Consider the following 15,025-nt stretch of genomic DNA (forward strand, 5'->3'; position numbering starts at 1 on the left):
AGAGTGATTACACTGAATGCATGGAATTTTTCCATACTCGACAACTCTTGACCAAAAATCAAGATTTTTATACAACTTTAATAGCAAGTGGTTACATATATTCTAATCAGTGATGTTTTAATTTTTTTTTTTTTTTTTTTTTTTTTTTTGCTTGGGCAGTTTAAAGTACATTTACTTACTTCAGCGGTTAAAGATCTATATTCCACTTACTCCATTTCCTTTTTTTCCCCTACCACTATAAAGAGCAAAATTAAAATTTTATATGATATATATTGTAAAATGGTCCCATAAGGTTTTAGTTGTTTAAATATTGCAGTGATATAGAACTGAAAAAAGAAAGGAGTACAGTGACATAAGCTGACAATGTAGTCTGGCAGGTATCTCTAAGGTCATCTAAATTCCCTCACTGTTTAGTCCTACTCCTTACAGAGGTTTATATATTTCAGATGGGCTAACGTGTTTGAAAAACAACCAAAAATAATTATTCCTTACATCAATCTACCACTTTACCCTTTGCAAATGGTATTGATGTGTATTATCATATTTGTCCTTCTCAAAAACTTAACAAGAAGTCACAGTAGTTAATGTTATTCTCTTTTTACAGTTGGGGAAGCTGAAGGATAAAATTATGAAGTGATTTGCTGGCCATTATACAGAAGTAAACCACAGGGGTGGGTCAAGGGCTTAGGTTTTCTGACTTCACTCTGGTACCCAAGCTAGGACACCATGAGATACGTTGAACCATACAAAGTACCTTTTTGTAGGTCAAAAAGGGTTGAAATCAAACATTTCCAATGGTTTAACCTAGGGAGAAAATGATTTTTTTGATTAAGATGCCATCACTACTTTTTGCACTGTCACTGAGCAAAGGGCAGGGCCTCAAGTAAAACTGACCACTTGACAGATAAGTCTTGAATGGAGCTTTATCACAGGCAAGACTCTGTAGCTGTAGACAGCCTTCCAGAGAAGGGAGCTCTAGCCAGACAAGCAAACAGGGGACATCTAGCATGTGGGAATTGACAAGAAAGGGGGTGAAATACTAAAAGGAGTAAGGAAGGATATTGAAGACAACCTCTGCTAACAACACATTTTTACTAAGCGATGGCCCTGATAGCTATAAAATATTTCACGTAGAGCTCCATTCCTTGTCTGTAGAGAAAAAAAGTGTACATACTTAAACAAAAATTCCTCCTTTTTCAAGGGGGTTATATTTTTGAACAACTATATTTTCGAGAAACTACCTCAACATATAGTTTGCAAGGAATGAAGGAAGGAAAGAGTGGAGGAAGGAAGGGTGACCAACGGTCTTGCTTTGCCAGGGACTGAGTAGGTTTCCAGGGCACAAGACTTTCAATGCTAAAGCCAGGAGATTCCTGGGTCAACAAAGTTAGTCAACCTAACTTAAAACCTCAAAGTGCTGTCTTGGATATCTATCTAATTTTCCTTCCAATTTCCCTATTAATTAATCAAGTATAGATATTTGCTTCCCTTTTATGGATGAGGATGCTGAAAACAAAGAATATGGGCAAGAGGACAAAGTCCACCAGTTGCCTAGTTGATTTCAGTATTCAGTTTTAGTTTCCCTTGGTTTGAGTCATGTATCCCATAAAGCCACTCATGTTTATTCCAAGAATGTATTTGTTTGGGGCGAGTGGTGGGGGAAAGAGATGATATAGGATTCTGAACAATCATTTATATCTCATCAGTTGTTCTTCTACCAAGCCTTGCCCCCAGGGCGAGGAGTGGGGTAGGAGTCATAAATCGCTTTGGAATTGTCTTGCCATATAGGCCAGTGAGCTTAAACTACTTGCCAATCTGGTAATGAACAACCAAAGGTCCCCTGCCAGAGGGAGGGACCAAAATCAGGCTGGTTTGGGTGGCATAACATGGATGACTTTGAGGGGGAAAATGTAGAATTTGTGCCCTACAGCTATCCTAAATGGCATCTTTGAGCTAACAGGAAAAGCTGCCATTTCCTGTAGAGCTGCACTAGCTAATAAGTTTGCCACCAGCAATATGTGGTTACTGAGCACTTGAAATGCAACTAGTGTGAAATATACATAAGATTTCAAAGACTTAGTACCAAAAAAAGACAGAGAATATCTCAATAATAATTTTAGATTGATTATATGTTGAAGGAATACTTTTGATATATTGAGTTAAATAAAATATATTATTAAAATATATTCCACCTACGTATTTGTTTAATATAGTTACTGGAATATTTTAAATTATATGTACCTTGTCTTATAGCTCTTTGCATAATGCTGTTCTAGATGCTTTACACTCATCTGCCAGAAAATTATTATAATAAATGTGCAAATCTATTAATGTATAACTACATAACCATATGTGACTACCCTACTGCTGGCGCTATCATATGACCTCAATTCCTACCATGTTGGCTTTGTTTGGTTTTTCAATAAGCCTATGAATTACAATCCTAATAAAACAGTCAACATTTGTCAATCACCGTATGCCAGCCATGTTCTAAGTGTTTGTATGTACTGACTCATTTTGTCCTCATAGCCATCCTAACATCAAGGTGTTATTACACCTCTATTAGAAATGGGAAAATAGAGCAGTTGAACAATTTGTCAAAGTTCTTTTAGAACGGGCTAGAGCTGGTATTTGATTCCATGAAGAATGGCTCAAGAGCCCACTAGGGTATGTAGCCTCTGCACAGTCACTAAAAGAAGCTGAGGACTTGGACATCCATAGACATGCTTCCTCAGTGACTATGGAGACTAAAGGACCAACATGGAAACGATGCTCACAAGGCCTCTGTAATGTAACTGTACCCTTGACTTTAGTCTTGCCAAATCAAAATGGCCAAAAGACTAGAAATATCTTAGATTTTTTGGAATGTGGTAGTACTTTATCAGGTAGACAGATACTTTACATACTTAGGGTCTCTGATTACACTTGGACAAGTAGATAAAGATTTTGGATATGGGATCTCCATTAAGGCCTTTTTCAAGTCCTGAAAGGGCTTTATTTATTTATTTATTTATTATTTATTTTTGGCTGTGTTGGGTCTTCGTTTCTGTGCGAGGGCTTTCTCCAGTTGTGGCAAGTGGGGGCCACTCTTCATCACGGTGCGCGGGCCTCTCACTGTCGCGGCCTCTCCCCTTGCGGAGCACAGGCTCCAGACGCGCAGGCTCAGTAGTTGTGGCACACGGGCTTAGTTGCTCCGCGGCATGTGGGATCTTCCCAGACCAGGGCTCGAACCCGTGTCCCCTGCACTGGCAGGCGGACTCTTAACCACTGCGCCACCAGGGAAGCCCCTGAAAGGGCTTAAATACTAAGCATAATAGTTTTCTCTGGAGGAACCAATAAGTTTGGCAGGGGACAGGACACAAAGCATGCCACAGACTGTTCCAGAAAGCTCCTGCTCAAGAGGACTTGGACCCCCAGGTAGAGGTCCCTCCCTGCAATGAAGCAAAAGGCCAATTTACCTTGTGCATAGTTAAATAGAAGGGTGGAGACTTTAATTGAGATGTTTCAACACCTGCTAAACTGGTTCAGAAAAGTAGCTAAAGGATGGATTATTCATATTATTTGTAGCCCTAAATGACTGTGCTAGGTTTCTGCAGTGTCTTCAAGTGAGGTTTTAAAAATATATTTCAGACAGGGAGAAAAAATGAGCTGCACTTTCATCAGTTCCCCAATGAAATTCTTTACCATGCTCTAATAAATCTTCTTCAAAAATAAAACATGACTATATAGTTGATTATGATGGTCTCGTTGAGGGCTATTTGTTTTTGCTATATTACACAGCTGAAATTTTTTGGATGAGTGATTATTCTGGGTTTGTTTGTTTGTTTTAATGAACAGAGAACAACAGATTCTATCTATTGAGCTGATTCTGCAAGTCACAAACCTTTCTGTATGCAAAAAGAGGGGTCAGCAGCTGTTCCCCTGTCTTGTTTGAAACATTGATTCACACCTTAAAGTACAAAAAAGCACAATTTTAAAATATGCTCAACCACAGGGTAGGCATGCAACCATCACTGTGACCCAGTGAGATGATCAAAGTCCGGCACTTGTGTTCAACCCTTTTGTTTGGGAGATGTAATAGTCTAACATTAGTGTAGGTATTAAAACCACATTTTATCTCTTAAATACTCTGCATTCTCTAGACATGAAACAGAAAAAAAAGAAAATCCAGTTCTCAAATTAATTTTTCCATTTGATTCCAGAAATCATTGTTTGCTTCCCAAGAGACCAATGAAACTTACGCTTTAAGGACAACCAGAAAGCTGTATCCAATGCACATGATCCCCACCAGAAAATAGGATAGTGGCAGTCTGAAATTCATCCATCCAATTGTTCGTTTATTGTCGTAATAGCCATAAAAGAGGACAGAATATTGAGCCAATCCCTAAAATCCAACAACAAAGCCACTTAACAGATGCTGTGAAGAGCAACTCAAAGAAAAAAGATCGACTTCTAAGAGGAATAACAAAATGCATTAATTTTCAAACTTGGGAGATGGCTCTGCCATGAGCCCTATTGTTTTGCTTCATGGAGTGACTGTTTCAGCTGCCACATTGATTGACAGCCTCTTGGTTTACTTGAAATTCAGGGACTTCTAAATAGGCCAAATTTTTAACCAAATGTAGGCTTGCTCAGCTGTGGAGCCATTACCGTGAAATGCCCACTGATTGAAACATCAAAACACACTTCATGGTGTCATTAAATTTACAATTTTAAGAGCCTGCTTAATATTGGGGGGAGGATCTGAAACGTGCTTCCTCAAAGTGTCATGGCAGGTTTCCACTTCCAGTCACCTGAGCCACAGTTAGATTGGTTCTCCATAAGCCACAGAGGCCACATTTCAGCTCACACTTAGCAAAAACAAGGAGCAGGTGAGATGACATTGGAACCAATATGCACAACCTTCCATTCATCAAGACTATTATCCCCTAACAAGCATGTTTATTCATGAAATTACATGCTGTTTCCCAAAAATTACCTGCCAGGGTTGTTATCACCATCTTCCAAAGCCACCTGAGTAACTGCTCTCTATACACAGAACATGGCATATTTTGATGTTGCTTCCCTTATAATAGTCTTCATCTTTCTCTCCTTCTCTCATTCACTGTGTTCTTCACTCTTAGCTTGGCAGCATTGTTTCTGTATTACTATATATCTACTTCCCCAGCTTCTCTCTGACTTCATCTCTCTGACAATAACTTAAAACTACTATGCTTTGTGAAGTGAGAAGATAATTGCAGTAATAATATCAATCAATAAATTTTTTTGAGCAGGTAGCATGTGCTGAACACCTTACTTCTTCTTACAGAATCCTCACAAGAACCCTCTTGAAGTGGCTACCGTTGGGGGCAATCGTTTTCCTCTACACTTGTTACTTGCCATGTAGAGAAGAACCATAACTGTAAAACTCCCATCCCCTCTCCACTGCCTCATACTAACCCCAGGGAGGAGAAACTCATCTGATAGTAGAGAATGGATGAGGAATGGGGATGATGTGGGGCACCACTCTTCCTCCTCCTTTGAGATCCCATGCTGTGCTCTGCCCCTGTGAGGGGCATCCTGTCCTGGTCTAGGACTGCTGGGTAGGAAGGTCTGCCTCTGAAGCCCGCTTGCCCATAAAAAGATGCCATATTCTTTAATATCAGCTTTAACAATAATAAAGATGGCATGTTGACCTCCATCTGTCTAACCCTTTGTCTTATTTCTGGTTAGCTCACAACCTGGATCGACAAGGTAGGGGGTGTTATTTACCGTCACTTCCCCACCTGAAAAAGACTCAATAGCTCTACACCTATTTTACAGATGAAGAAACTGAGCTTTAAAGAAGTTAAGTAACTTGTCCATGTTCACATAGCTAGTACGTGACAGAGTCTGAACCTGAACGGGGTCTGCCTAATTCAAATCCATATGCTTAACCACTGTGCTATACTGCTTCTCCTATGCTTTCTTTGCCTACCAGGACTTGTATCATACTAATGCCATATCTACCCAGCAAAACAAAGAAACAAGAAGTCCCTGGACCCCTGGATTGGTTCAGAGTGGGTGCCAGGACCTCCTGGAAAGGATCTAGACACCCCTTTGGAAAAGATTTCAAAGGGCCTCATCTTCACATACATAAATATTACAACCTGATTTCTTTTTCTAATTCATAATGACAGTATGGGGATTAAAAGCCACCTCCAAAATAACATGAAAGGAGAAAGTAGATATGTAACAAACATCTAGTGAGCTTGTTAGGTTAGCACAGTAGCTTCTGGGGCAGCTAACTCACCTGGTGTATGTGTCATTCAGCATATGTTCAATGGCTGCACTTAATAAATATTAGATCACAACCAATGGGGGTAAGAGCCCTTTTTTTGGAATCCTGATTACTTCGCAAAGGTTTCTTCAGTTGGTCTATTTCTACATATGCAGTGAAGCATGTAAACAAGAGAGGAGGTACTGTTGAAGTGCACAATTTTTAAAAGCCTTATCCAATCCATCTCAGTAACATATTGAGGGGTGGTTTTAAACACACTGAAAGGCTTAAAAGAGGTCTTCCCCTCCCCTTCCACCCTGTGGCCCACCACACGCCACACATCTTTCCCTTTCCCTTAAAACTCCAATAGCAGACATCTGGAAGTGACTAAAATAGCAACGACTCCTAGCCTAGCCAAGGTTCCATTCGGTTTCCATGTCAGCGCACATGGCTTTCCCTGTGGGAGCACTCTCCCATCCCAAAATCTGTGACAGAGAAACCACAGTCAGAGCCAAGTTTCAAATGAGCACAGAAAATTCCTGTCCAACTCTAGGTTCCATGCTTGCACATTGTCTACCAAGACTCTAATTTCTGTTTGAATGCTGCAGCTGGTCTAGTCCACAGAAACCGACACACATCTATGAGAATGCTTTGATGATGCAGTCGCTAGGAATCAACTCATGTATTTATTTATCTAACTTTTATCGAGAACTTATTTGCCAAATACTATACATAGATGGAGTGGGAGACTGGATTACAGAGGCCCCTAGTAAAAGTTCTGCATGCAAATGTCCCCTTTATAAGTATGTGTCACCTGAAATTATATTAGAGTTCCATCCCTTTGGTGTTTCTCACTACAAATAAATACTCACTGTGAAAGACAACATCCTATCCCCACGATGGTAAATGAGTTTCATCATCCTTAGTAAGCCTTTTTAGTTTGTACTAACTGTCAGACCATTATTTTGAAAAAAAAAATCGCGAAGTCAGAACTAATAGGAAAGGAAGCTATAACTTGTGAACCGTGCCTGCTGAGGGTATGTGAAGGGGAAGTAGTACCACACTAGTAGGAGTATATTTCTACTTTTCTCTGAGCTGTTATCACTCATTTATACCTTAGTGTTAAAGAAAGCTTCAAGTGTGGATGAAAGATAGGGAATGACATCATTTAAATTCTGATACGCTCGGGACATGGGAGAGAAGCAAGGAGTGAGATGGCTAACAACACCCAAAACAAATCTCAACCAACTTTATAAGAATAGCAGCCAGCCTGGCACTTATGTGGTACATGCTGAGATCCAGCCCCCGGCCACCCTCCTTCTCTCCAACCAGACTTGCCAAGTTCCATCTAATGCTTTGCTCGCCTCCGAGTTTCTTTTCCTTTTGCTCCAACCCAGATCTAGAGTTATAAAACTGATGTTATACGGTTCTAAGCTAGGAAGCATGTAGATTACAATGAAGCTGGGCTGAGCCTTCACAGAGCCTCTCATTTTCAGCAGAGGGAATGAACTTCTACCTGTCTATGGGACCCTAGGCAGTGAACTCTGGCCCTCAAAATGCTGTGAAGTAGACAGTTTTTTTTGGTGCCCATCCATGCATAAAAGGCTCAGAGTGGTTGTCTAATAACACACAGGTAGTATGTGGTAGGATTCAAATCCAAGTCTGTCTAAATCCCATGACTGAGTTCTTTTCATTATGCCACACTGCCTTTTTAACTATGCTGGCTTCTGTAAAGAAAACTTCTGTTTGCCTTTTGTGCCGTGATCCGCAACTGACACTAATGGTGGGAATTCTAGATCATATGCCCAATACCCGTTACACATCTCACTCCACTTGGATGTTCCACAAGAACCTTGAACTCAGTATATTTTAAAAGTTCTCCCAGAGAAGCAAGAAGAACTACAATCCTGCAGCCTGTGGAACAAAAACCACATTCACAGAAAGATAGACAAGATGAAAAGGCAGAGGGCTATGTACCAGATGAAGGAACAAGACAAAACCCCAGAAAAAACAACTAAATGAAATGGAGATAGGCAATCTTCCAGAAAAAGAATTCAGAATAATGATAGTGAAGATGATCCAGGACCTCGGAAAAACAATGGAGGCAAAGATCGAGAAGATGCAAGAAATGTTTAACAAAGACCTGGAAGAATTAAAGAACAAACAAACAGAGATGAGCAATACAATAACTGAAATGAAAAATACACTAGAAGGAATCAATGGCAGAATAACTGAGGCAGAAGAATGGATAAGTGACCTGGAAGACAGAATGGTGGAATTCACTGCTGTGGAACAGAATAAAGAAAAAAGAATGAAAAGAAATGAAGACAGCTTAAGAGACCTCTGGGACAACATTAAACACAACAACAGTCACACTATAGGGGTCCCAGAAGGAGAAGAGAGAGAGAAAGGACCCGAGAAAATATCTGAAGATATTTTATCTTCAGATATATGAAGATAGTCAAAAACTTCCCTAACGTGAGAAAGGAAATAGCCACCCAAGTCCAGGAAGTGCAGAGAGTCCCATACAGGATAAACCCAAGGAGAAACATACCGAGACACATAGTAATCAAATAGGCAAAAATTAAAGACAAAGAAAAATTATTGAAAGCACCAAGGGAAAAATGACAAATAACATACAAGGGAACTTCCATAAGGTTAACAGCTGATTTCTCAGCAGAAACTCTACAAGCCAGAAGGGAGTGGCATGATATACTTAAAGTGATGAAACGGAAGAAACTACAACCAAGATTACTCTACCCAGCAAGGATCTCATTCAGATTTGATGGAGAAATCAAAACCTTTACAGACAGGCAAAAGCTAAGAGAATTCAGCACCACCAAACCAGCTCTACAACAAATGCTAAAGGAACTCCTCTAAGTGGGAAACACAAGAGAAGAAAAGGACCTACAAAAACAAACCCAAAACAATTAAGAAAATGGTAATAGGAACATACATATCAATAATTACCTTAAACGTGAATGGATTAAATGCTCCAACCAAAAGACACAGGCTTGCTGAATGGATACAAAAACAAGACCCATATATATGCTGTCTACAAGAGACCCACTTCAGACCTAGGGACACATACAGACTGAAAGTGAGGGGATGGAAACAGATATTCCATGCGAATGGAAATCAAAAGAAAGCTGGAGTAGCAATACTCATATCAGATAAAATAGACTTTAAAATAAAGGATGTTACCAGAGACAAGGAAGGACACTACATAATGATCAAGGGATCAATCCAAGAAGAAGATATAACAATTATAAATATATATGCACCCAACATAGGAGCACCTCAATACATAAGGCAACTGCTAACAGCTCTAAAAGAGGAAATCGACAGTAACACAATAATAGTGGGGGACTTTAACTCCTCACTTACACCAATGGCCAGATCATCCAAACAGAAAATTAATAAGGAAACACAGCTTTAAATGACACAATAGACCAGATAGATTTAATTGATATTTATAGGACATTCCATCCAAAAACAGCAGATTACACTTTCTTCTCAAGTGCACATGGAACATTCTCCAGGATAGATTATATCTTGGGTCACAAATCAAGCCTCAGTAAATGTAGGAAAATTGAAATCATATCAAGCATCTTTTCTGACCACAACGCTATGAGACTAGATATCACTTACAGGACAAAAACTGTAAAAAACACAAACACGTGGAGGCTAAACGAGACGTTACTAAATAACCAGGAGATCACAGAAGAAATCAAAGAGGAAATCAAAAAAGACCTAGAGACAAAGGACAATGAAAACACGACAATCCAAAACCTATGGGATGCAGCAAAAGCAGTTCTATGAGGGAAGTTTATAGCTATACAAGCCAACCTCAAGAAACAAGAATAATCTCAAGTAAACAATCTAACCTTACACGTAAAGGAACTAGAGAAGAAAGAACAAACAAAACCCAAAATTAGCAGAAGGAAAGAAATCATAAAGATCAGAGCAGAAATAAATGAAATAGAAACAAAGAAAACAATAGCAAAGATCAATAAAACTAAAAGCTGGTTCTTTGAGAAGATAAACAAAATTGATAAACCATTAGCCAGACTCATCAAGAAAAAGAGGAAGAGGACTCAAATCAATAAAATTAGAAATGAAAAAGGAGAAGTTACAACAGTCACCGCAGAAATACAAAGCATCCTAAGAGACGACTATAAGCAACTCTATGCCAATAAAACGGACAACCTGGAAGAAATAGACAAATTCTTAGAAAGGTATAACCTTCAAAGACTGAACCAGGAAGAAACAGAAAATATGAACAGACCAATCACAAGTAATGAAATTGAAACTGTGATTAAAAATCTTCCAACAAACAAAAGTCCAGGACCAGATGGCTTCACAAGTGAATTCTATCAAACATTTAGAGAAGAGCTAACACCCATCCTTCTCAAACTCTTCCAAAAAATTGCAGAGGAAGGAAAACTCTCAAACTCATTCTATGAGGCCACCATCACCCTGATACCAAAAAAAGACAAAGATACTACAAAAAAAGAAAATTACAGACCAATATCATTGATGAATATAGAGGCAAAAATCCTCAGCAAAATACTAGCGAACAGAATCCAACAACACATTAAAAGGATCATACACCATGATCAAGTGGGATTTATCCCAGGGATGCAAGGATTCTTCAATATACGCAAATCAATCAATGTGATACACCATGTTAACAAACTGAAGAAGAAAAACCATACGATCATCTCAATAGATGCAGAAAAAGCTTTCGACAAAATTCAACACCCATTTATGATAAAAAAACTCTCCAGAAAGTGGGAACCTACCCACTTAGAGGGAACGTACCTCAACATAATAAAGGCTATATACGACAAACCCACAGCAAACATCATTCTCAATGGTGAAAACCTGAAAGCATTTCTTCTAAGATCAGGAACGAGACAAGGATGTCCACTCTCACCACTATTATTCAACATAGTTTTGGAAGTCCTAGCCACGGCAATCAGAGAAGAAAAAGAAATAAAAGGAATACAAATTGGAAAAGAAGAAGTAAAACTGTCACTGTTTGCAGATGACATGATACTATACATAGAGAATCCTAAAGATGCCACCAGAAAACTACTTGAGCTAATCAATGAATTGGGTAAAGTTGCAGGATACAAAATTAACATGCAGAAATCTCTTGCATTCCCATAAACTAATGATGAAAAATCTGAAAGAGAAATTAAGGAAACACTCCCATTTACCACTGCAACAAAAAGAATAAAATACTTAGGAATAAACCTACCTAGGGAGACAAAAGACCTGTATGCAGAAAACTATAAGACACTGATGAAAGAAATTAAAGATGATACCAACAGATGGAGAGATATACCATGTTCTTGGATTGGAAGAATCAATATTGTGAAAATGACTACACTACCCAAAGCAATCTACAGATTCAATGCAATCCCTATCAAATTACCAATAGCATTTTTTACAGAACTAGAACAAAGAATCTTAAAATTTGTATGGAGACACAAAAGACCCCGAATAGCCAAAGCAGTCTTGAGGGAAAAAAACGGAGCTGGAGGAATCAGACTCCCTGACTTCAGACTATACTACAAAGCTACAGTAATCAAGACAATATGGTACTGCACAAAAACAGAAATATAGATCAATGGAACAGGATAGAAAGCCCAGAGATAAACCCACGCACCTATGGTCAACTAATCTATGACAAAGGAGGCAAGGATATACAATGGAGAAAAGACAGTCTCTTCAATAAGTGACGCTGGGAAAACTGGACAGCTACATGTAAAAGAATGAAATTAGAACACTCCTTAACACCATACACAAAAATAAACTCAAAACGGATTAGAGACCTAAATGTAAGACCGGACACGATAAAACTCTTAGAGGGAAACATAGGAAGAACACTCTTTGACATAAATCACAGCAAGATCTTTTTTGATCCACCTCCTAGAGTAATGGAAATAAAAACAAAAATAAACAAATGGGACCTAATCAAACTTAAAAGCTTTTGCACAGCAAAGGAAACCATAAACAAGATGAAAAGACAACCCTCAGAATGGGAGAAAATATTTGCAAATGAATCATCAGACAAAGGATTAATCTCCAAAATATATAAACAGCTCATGCAGCTCAATATTAAAAAGACAAACAACCCAATCCAAAAATGGGCAGAAGATCTAAATAGACATTTCTCCAAACAAGACATACAGATGGCCAAGAGGCACATGAAAAGCTGCTCAACATCACTAATTATTAGAGAAATGCAAATCAAAACTACAATGAGGTATCACCTCACACCAGTCAGAATGGGCATCATCAGAAAATCTACAAACAACAAATGCTGGAGAGGGTGTGGAGAAAAGGGAACCATCTTGCACTGTTGGTGGGAATGTAAATTGATACAGCCACTATGGAGAACAGTATGGAGGTTCCTTAAAGAACTAAAAATAGAATTACCATATGACCCAGCAATCCCACTACTGGGCATATACCTAGAGACAACCATAATTCAAAAAGACACATGCACCCCAATGTTCATGGCAGCACTATTTACAGTAGTCAGGTCATGGAAGTAACCTAAATGCCCATCGACAGACAAACGGATAAAGAAGATGTGGTACATATATACAATGCAATATTACTCAGCCATGAAAAGGAATGAAATTGGGTCATTTGTAGTGACGTGGATGAATCTAGAGAGTGTCATACAGAGTGAAGTAAGTCAGAAAGAGAAAAACCAATATCGTATATTAACGCATATATGTGGAACCTAGAAAATGGTACAGAGGAACCGGTTTGCAGAGCAGAAATTGAGACACAGATGTAGAGAACAACCGTATGGACACCAAGGGGAGAAAGCGGCGGGGGGGTGGGGGGGGGTGGTGTGATGAATTGGGAGATTGGGCTTGACATGTATATACTGATGTGTATAAAATGGATGAGTAATTAGAAACTAAATAAATAAATAAATAAACATTAAAAAAAAAAGTTCTTCCAACCTGTTTGTTCCTCCTATCTCAGGGAATGATCCACCAACCTACCCAGTTACCGCAGCCAGAAACTTGGATATTTTCATTATCTTCCCATTTTCACCCGTAAGACACATGAGGCCACTCACTACAGTAACAGATGCTAACTAGACTTATTGTGATGACCATTTTGCAATATATACAAATATCAAATCATTACGTTGTACACCTGAAACGAATATAATGTTGTTAAGTCAATTTTACCTCAGTTTTAAAAAGGGGAGCTCCCTGAAAACAAGGACGTATTTGAACTACTGAAATATTCCTAAAGAAAAGATGTATCATTCCATATGTGAATCACAAAAATATCTCTTCTAAATGTGGCCAGTACAATAAGAGATGAAGGAACTTAGAGAACTGAGACTACCTGAGAGAGGATGCTCTTGCTTTAGAATATCACTACTTAAAAGAACCACTGATGCCAATAAAATAAGGAACTGAACAGCTGTTTGTTAACCTTTAGACTGTGACAGTCTCCTCTAGGACAGACCTCAAGAATGAGATGTGGCAAAAGTGGGCAGAAGGAATAGGCTTGGGGTGATATGTTAGAGAACAACAAACAATTTTTCATTGGAGTCAGCCACCTTTTAGTTTGAATTTCAATGCCTCCTTTCATTATCTGTGCTGTCTTTGGGAAACTAACCTCTCTGAGTCCCAATCCCCTCACTCTAAAAAGATTACTGATCTTTGTCTTAAAGGGTTGTCATGAAGATAAAATTTAATGTATGTGCCTGCTTAACACAAAATGGGTGTTAACTCTCCTCTCCTGCCCTTTCTAGGGCTTCCCCCCACCTCCCATATCTATGATGACCAGGGGAAAAGGGGAAGCAAAGTTTGACTCACCATTTATCTCAATATGCAATGTACAAAATGCTCTCAAGCTGGAAAGCTAAATGCATTTCCCTTTATTCACAACTCAAATCTTTACCCATATGATCTCACTGTCTGATATCAGTTCAAGCTCATTCCAAATTCCTCCTCAGTTCCTCCCTCTCTCCCTTACGAGAACACCAAAGCTCTACAGTCTCTTCCTCTTTATCATTCCTGCATCATTCTCTTGTCTCCAAATAGCTTGCCAACAAAGACATTCTCTTCTTTTTTTTAAATACATCTCTATTGGAGTATAATTGCTTCACAATGCTGTTAGTTTCTGTTGTACAACAAAGTGAATCAGCCATATGTGTGTATATATCCCCATATCCCCTCCTTCTTGAGCCTCCCTCCTACCCTCCCTAACCTACCTCTCTAGGTTATCGCAAAGCACCGAGCTGATCTCCCTGTGCTATGCAGCTGCTTCCCACTAGCTACCTATTTTACATTTGGTAATGTATATATGTCGATGCTACTCTCACTTTGCCCCAGCTTTCCTCTCCCCACCCCACGTCCTCAAGTCCATTCTCTATGTCTACATCTTTATTACTGCCCCACCACTAGGTTCATCAGTAGCATGTTTTTTTTTTTTAGATTCCACATATATGCATTAGCATACGGTATTTGTTTTTCTCTTTCTGACTTACTTCACTTTGTATGACAGACTCTAGGTCCATCCACCTCACTACAAATAACTCAATTTCGTTTCTTTTTATGGCTGAGTAATATTCCATTGTATATATGTGCCACATCTTCTTTATCCATTCATCTGAAAGACATCCTCTTCTTACTGACTTAAACTCGTTCTAATTCTACTGCTTCAAATAATACTACTTCTGCCAATTTGATTCATAACATGCACATTAGACAATCTCCCTATTTCTTACTATTTTAA

General features: G+C 38.9%; 1 protein-coding gene across 5 annotated transcripts in view; it reads right to left on the bottom strand.

Moving 5' to 3' along the window:
• TMC1 (transmembrane channel like 1) overlaps window positions 1–15,025 on the bottom strand; it is a 374,801-nt gene that overhangs the window by 40,240 nt on the left and 319,536 nt on the right. For all 5 annotated transcript variants that reach the window (XM_068553355.1, XM_068553357.1, XM_068553356.1 and 2 more), the window contains one exon: window positions 4,242–4,384. In XM_068553355.1, the coding sequence (XP_068409456.1) occupies window positions 4,242–4,384 (143 nt within the window). The remainder of the gene's footprint in view (window positions 1–4,241; window positions 4,385–15,025) is intronic.

Source organism: Eschrichtius robustus, chromosome 10, assembly GCF_028021215.1.
Source record: "Eschrichtius robustus isolate mEscRob2 chromosome 10, mEscRob2.pri, whole genome shotgun sequence".
NCBI lineage: Eukaryota > Metazoa > Chordata > Mammalia > Artiodactyla > Eschrichtiidae > Eschrichtius > Eschrichtius robustus.